Source organism: Alosa pseudoharengus, unplaced genomic scaffold (assembly GCF_046254945.1).
Source record: "Alosa pseudoharengus isolate Yale_2024_CS ecotype anadromous, Long Island Sound unplaced genomic scaffold, YU_APseudo_1.1 YU_APseudo_1.1_scf_22, whole genome shotgun sequence".
In the NCBI taxonomy this organism is placed as follows: domain Eukaryota; kingdom Metazoa; phylum Chordata; class Actinopteri; order Clupeiformes; family Clupeidae; genus Alosa; species Alosa pseudoharengus.
Window position 1 is genome coordinate 3,831,278 of NW_027468680.1, and position 6,852 is coordinate 3,838,129.

At 48.8% G+C, this 6,852-nt stretch overlaps 1 protein-coding gene across 3 annotated transcripts in view; it reads left to right on the forward strand.

Annotated features, from left to right (window-relative positions):
* syne3 (spectrin repeat containing, nuclear envelope family member 3) overlaps positions 1-6,852 on the forward strand; it is a 37,768-nt gene that overhangs the window by 26,111 nt on the left and 4,805 nt on the right. For 2 of the 3 annotated variants that reach the window (XM_076300281.1, XM_076300282.1), the window contains exons 14-17: positions 349-988; positions 1,381-1,527; positions 2,699-2,890; positions 3,608-3,652. In XM_076300281.1, coding sequence (XP_076156396.1) covers positions 349-988; positions 1,381-1,527; positions 2,699-2,890; positions 3,608-3,652 — 1,024 coding nt within the window. The remainder of the gene's footprint in view (positions 1-348; positions 989-1,380; positions 1,528-2,698; positions 2,891-3,607; positions 3,653-6,852) is intronic. The other variant, XM_076300283.1, reaches the window with a different exon arrangement.

Sequence of the window (6,852 nt, forward strand, 5' to 3'; positions counted from 1 at the left end):
AATTTTAATTGAATAACAACAAAGTTGCTCTATAGTCAGACTGAAACACTAAAGGACTTTGTTTACTCACTGGTGGATAGCCGTCTACTGCTACTGCAGATGAAGGTGCTATAGGAGTTATGTCAACATGCTGAGGCCTGTGTCTCTGCAGGGTCCTAAACAATCAGTTTATATAACATACTGTAGATGTGACAAGTAATGATAAAGCTGCTTTCTAGCGAAACTAATTTTATCAATCAATGTGCTTTGTCTGCATGTGTAGAGTTGTTGACTTGTTGACATGACCGTATGTTTATAGATTTTCATGTTTGTGGTGAGTTACTTTAACTAAAGATTGTACTTCTGCAGGCTTCTGAATGGACAGGGGTCACAGGTCAAAGGTCAGACAGCAGGAGAGACAGCAGGAGGGGTCAGAGGTCAAGGCTCAGGTGGTCAGGCCGGAGCCAAGGGCACTGCGGAGAACCCCAGAGGTCCACGTCGCCGCCTGTGGGAGCACGAGGGCTCGGCCGACGCACATGGAGATGGCCTGGAGATGGACGAAGAGTTGGCCGCGCTCTCCGGCCTCGCAGCGCTGGACACGGCCGTCAGCGCGCAGAGCGGAGGAGGGGCGGGCCAGCCAAACCTGTTGCCCAGCAACGGCAGGGGTCAGACAGTGGTCAGTGGCGGCCAGAGTGTGGAGGAGGTGGACTCTGATCGCTCGGGAGGGGAGCTGGGGGCGAGCGCGGGCAGGACTGCCCAGAGAGGGGGCCTGTCGGTCTGCGGAGACGCGGGGGCGAGCAGGCGGACGGGCCAGTGGGTGGAGGAGCACGCCGCTGCCTCCGGAGGGGAGGGAGGGGCCCTGGAGGACGGCGAAGGCTACAGCCCGGGCCTCAGCCTGAGAGCACGCCGCCGCAGCGGAGAGCAGAGCGGGCTGGACGGCTCCAGGGTCAGGGGGGCGAGAAGAGACGCGTCCGGTCGAGACTCCGGCACGACACCAACGCCCACAAAGGTAGGATCGAGAGCAGACAGCAGAGAGGAGGGGGTGGGGGGGGTGTGGAGTTTATGTCCGAGAGGATTGGGGTCATGTGAGGGGTGTGTATGAGAGGTATGGGATATGTCTTAGAGTAGTAGGGTCTTTTGGAGGGGGGGACTTTAGTCGTAGGGTCTTTTGCTTGAGTAGTAGCGTCTTTTGTGGGGGGGGGGGCATTGACTTTATGTTTTGGGGGGGGGTCGTGTGGTCGTTGGGTGTTTGGGGGGAGGGAGATGGGAAGAGTATGTGCTCCCTATGTGCCTGCGTGCTCTCCCATGCTCTTTCATGTCTGCTGCCTGGCGGTGCCTGGCGGTTGCGTGTCTTGTGTTGTGAATGACGCGTCTCTCCCCCTCGGGCATCTCTCCACGCAGGGGGGCCGCGGCCCGGCCGACTCGGGGGAGCGGCACCGCCACTTTGACATCTGGCTTCAGAGGGAGACTGACAAGCTCTCGGGGATCCTGAGCAGCCACCGAGCCATCAGCGCCAAAGAGCTCAAGATCAGAGAGAATACGCTTAAGGTGGGCACACATGCACGCACACACACACACACAGACACACACACACACACACACACACACACACACACACACACACACACACACACACACACACACACACACACACACACACACGCACACGCGCGCGCGCGCGGAGAGGGAGAGGGAGGGGAGATCTTTTCATCAAAGTTTCAGACGCTGAGAACGGAACTGCGTTAGGTTTGCATGAAGTCACTCCTGTTTGTATGTAAGAGCCTCTGTCATTGTGAAATTGCTCAGGTGTGTCATCTTAAAAGGTGACGACGGGGGTAAACCGTTTTTGGAATAATAATCCATGTATGCACAGGTCTGTGTTGGTTACTGCTTGGTTGATGGTTTTATCCCTTACTGAAACTCCAGCTCCTGATGACGTTTTGAGGGCTGAAGTTTTTATCAGGCTTTGAGAGAGTAAAAAAAAAAGGCAGATCAAACCTTGGCGAGGCTCGGCCTCCTGCCAGGCGGTGAGAATAGACGTTGGCAGCCGAGCTCTCGGATCAGCCAGACTGGCGCGCACATTTATGACGAGTGGTGCTAAAGAGCAGCAGCTTCAGGTCTCCAGCGAGAACTCCCATCCGATGTGATGAAAGAGTTACTGTGCTGCCTTTTAAGTCTGTTGGAGATGGAGGAGCGTAGTGAAAAGATTGAGATACAAACAAACACATATAATAATACACATACGCACATACGCACATGCACACAGGCACATACACACACACACTCACCCACACACACAAACACAAACACAAATACACACTCACACTTACACACAGACACACACACACACAGTCACACTCAAACTCGGCAGTCATGCCAACAAGCATTTGTTTTTCTAAACTGTAACCTATTTTCCCTTCCCAAAACTTTCTGCCTTACACAATGTGATCATTACGGCTCGGGCTGAGTAACTGACTGACACAACCGACTTGTTTATGGTTCTCTGTGTTGTTTTTATTTTCAATAAACATCACGTCAGAAATACAGCTGAGAGAGACTACCAGCCATTGTTAGTGTAACGTGAAGAAAGAGCTTTTGATTGCGTGGTGGCAAAGTAACATCCATATATAGACATGTTCTCTTTTGCTACTTTTCCTGTCAGCTACCCTTCAGCTTTGTGTTTTGTTTTGTTTTGTTATTTTTTTTAAACTCCCATCAGGCCTTGCGGTCTCGTGTCCCCTGGGGCCAGGGTCAGTTTCAGCAGCTGCTGGACTCTCGGGTCGCCGGGTCAGTGGCCGGCGCCGGGCCAGAGGTGGAGGACGTGGAGCTGGAGGACTTGCGGTATCGCTGGATGCTCCACAAGTCCAAGCTGAAGGACGTGGGCGAGCTGAGGGACCGTCTCCGAGTGGCGGTAAGTCCAACTGTGGCCAGCAGGGGGCAGTAACACACAGTTCAGTTCAGTCGTGAGGATGTACAGGGTTCCCACGGGTCATGGAATTTCTGGAATATCATGGAATTTTGGAAAGTCTATTCCAGACATGGAAAGTCAGGGAATTTTATCATTTTTGAGGCAAAGTCATGGAATATCAGGGAATTTTGTTGTAGCAGTTTAAACTAAAAATAATACATGAATACAAATATTACCACACAGAATTGGAGTATATCTGGTTATTAGCTTTACTGCTTGCTTGAGTAGCCCAAATTTGTTTATTCAATGCACTCACTCACTCACCCTCTCACTCACTCACACTCCCTCTAACTCACTCACTCACTCACTGTTTTCATCCTTTTCCAGTGTCATGTTACGAGCCACACTACACACTACTGCCTCCCCTCCATCTCAAACTGGTTCATCTGAAACCTCTATATGCACCATTAGTGTTGTGGTTATTGCCTGGAGTTTTAATGCAGCTTGTGAGATGTATGTCCTACATTACTGGCCGACGTTAGAAATTGGGGCGGGGGGGGGGGGGGGCATGGTGGGGCTGGTTATTGACTCTCTCCTCCGAGACTAGGGCGCTTCCTGCGCATGCTGAGATGGTATCGGCGCCGTGTGTTTTGCGTTTTGCTTGTGTGCAGTGTCCTGAGACGGCGTGTGGACTAAACTCCATCCCTCCTCTGATTGCAGGATGTTGGTGCTCAGAAGGAGGAGTTTGTCCGATCGGGAAAGGAGGTGACTTCCGCTGTCTCACGACTGTTAAATAGGACTTCCTGTGCTGAATTAGACTTTTTAATCATTTTGCAAGTCCAATGTAATACATAAATGAATATTACACTACTGTGAGTGGAATTTCAACCCTGTACCATCTTAGTTAGTCCCTGTTGCTCCTCGAGGTGGACTGTAGGCTACTCTAAATCCTGCATTGTGAAGGGCCTGCACGGGTGACATGTAAATAACACTTAATCCTAACCACTACTTGTTTTGGCCTCTCAGTCTTGGCTCCATTTAGTGTTCTCTGTCTCTCTCTCTCCCTTCCTCTCTCTCTCCCCCCCCCACCCTCTCTCTCTCTCTTGCCCTGAGAGAAGTGCAGGGTTTCGTTTCGGTCCCAGAGGCAAAGTGGAGGAGATTAGTAAATGCCAACCCTCCTCCCAATTCCTCACCATTACTGTCACTGTCTCTTTCTCTCTTTCTCTCTCTCCCTCTCTCCCATTTTCCACCTTCCATCTCTCTATGTCTGTCTCTCTCTTTCTCTCTTTCATTTTCTCTTTTTTCTTTTCCCTGTCTCTCTTCCCTCTTGTTTTTCCATCTCCCTCTCTCTATCTCTCTCTCCTCCTCTTCACCACCTGTTCAAAATCACACGGACAGCATGCCATCACTCGGTGTGTGTGTGTGTGTGTGTGTGTGTGTGTGTGTGTGTGTGTGTGTGAACCAGCAGGTGCAGAGATGACGTGGTCTATGTTACGTTTTAGGCCACCCCACTTAAGTCCCCAGCTCAGTGAAACGAAGCCAGTTTGTCAGGGTCCGACGTGTGTGTGTGTGTGTGTGTGTGTGTGTGTGTGTGTGTGTGTGTGTGTGTGTGTGTGTGTGTGTGTGTGTGTGTGTGTGTGTGTGTGTGTGTGTGTGTGTGTGTGTGTGTGTGTGTGTGTGTGTGTGTGTGTGTGTGTGTGTGTGTGTGTGTGTGTGTGTGTGTGTGTGTGTGTGTGTGTGTGTGTGTGTGTGTGTGTGTGTGTGTGTGTGTGTGTGTGTGAAGAGTGTGTCACTGTTAGGGAAGCACAAATCTGTGTCTCTCTGTGTCTGTGCGGCTGATCCTCACCTCTGCCAACATCGTCTATTTATTAACTCCGTCTTTATTACTACCATTCACATTTACACATTCTACCAGTTTAGAGGTTTTTGTAAACCAATGATTAGCTATTTTACATCTAGAATCTAATTCAAGATATTATGTGACCAAAACGCACCATTGAATGTATCATTAACAAACCTTAAGTAATAGGAAGAGCTCTGAATAATGTCTAGTTAATGCAGTGTTTCTCAAACTTTTTTTCTGGGGACCCACTTTTTAAAAATGACAGGCTATCGCGACCCAACTCGTGACTGTGGTAGTTAACAAACTAGATCAGTGGTTCTCAAACTTTTTCTTTCATTCCCCACTTTGATCAAGGGGGCATTCTCGAGCCCCACCTGTCCCTCATCAATCTAAGAAAGTGGTAGGTCAAGCTTAAAATTGTCAAATTTATTGAAATAATGACAAGTTCTAAATATATCCTCTTCAACAGAGTTAAAATCAGCTGGTGCTGCAGATATAATAATACATAAACACATAACACACATATTTCTGTTTTCCAGCAACATATTAGGAAGCATAGGCCATTTTACAGCATTGTAGGCCTACAATATATTCAATGAAATACCAACATGCTGCATTAAATGGATCCATAATCCAGTCATACTGAGCAGTGCTGGTTGGGAAATATTTTTGAAATAAACTTTGCAGGGATGTGATGTAGGCCTACTGTTTAATACATGGGATCACAAGAGTGGCTCCCAATCAGACGTTTCAGCGATTTCGCTCAGAAATCTCAAAGGCATAATACTGTCTCGATCGAGGCGCCTGTCTCAACAGGCATACTCAAGTTTTTTTGGTGAATGCAGTAATCTTATTTGCTAGGTGAGGTAGGTGCTTGTCTTTGCCTTGTAACTGGACATTTAACTCAAATGTATCGCTAAGATATATCAAATATATCGCTAAGATATAGGCCAGCTTCGTCAAGAAATGTTCATTAGTTCAAACATGCGCTCTTCCTCCAAGAAGAGGCGACTCGGAGCTCAAACACGCGCGACAGCACTTTACCTCGGGAAAGCCACCTTGCCTCGCTGTGAAACAGTACAGCCTTTTGGTCAGCTACCATCTCTTCGCAAAGTGCAGAGAATAGACGCGCTTTTAAGGGCCGGGTTTTGATGAAATTCACCACTCTCACGTTCAAAATCTCATGTAGGTCGGGACTAACTAAGCTGCCTTGACACGAGCGCTTCCCTGTGAATAACACAGTGCGTCCATTGCGCATCGGTGCTAAAAAAACTCCTGTTTTTCACGTCATTTCGCGCCCCACCTGGCATGTCTACGCGACCCAGAAGTGGGTCGCGACCCACAGTTTGAGAAACGCTGAGTTAATGTAAGCTGCTTCAGTCACTAATGATGGTGTAGGGGGCTGTTGATGTTGAGGTTGAGGGCTGAATGGAGTTCAGCAGGCTTTATGATGTGCCATGGTGCTCTGTCTGAAGCAGCTGTTTATTGGTGTCATTTCCTGGGTGGGGAGTGTTTGGAAGGTCCTCATTAAGAGTGCAATAAAACAGTTACACACACGCACACACACACAGATAAACACACACCTGGACTCCACATGCCTGCAGGTGATTTCTTCTTCTTTAGAATTGGCTCTGATCCTGCTCACACTTGGGCTAAATGCAGGTCAGATCTGAGCTAGGTGCGCTTCGGAGCCAACCACAGTCCCAGAACCCAGTTATCATTACCGTCTGCCTGCCTGTTACTCTTTAGCTGCTGTGTAAACAAAAGGGAGCTTACTAAAGGGAGCACAGTATCCCCGGCTCAAACATTCCAAACAGCGGGTGGAATTTAATTCAATTGAATTCATTTTAGGTGTTTACTTTGAGCTCAGAGTTGTAACTCCAAGCTGCTATTCCAATCTGGAATAACACAACAAAAACAACAGCAGCAGCAGCAACACAGAAATCCCTGTAAGCGCACGCAGACAGTTTTACAAGCTGCATGAGAGTAGAAGGGTGCTCCTTGCAGCTTCTCCACTGTGCATTCACCGTCGGGTTTGTGGATTTATGATCTATAATCACGCCCTCGCTCCGAGATACCGAGTCCTATGACTACTGTTTTCAGTTGGTGTGATCTGCCTGAG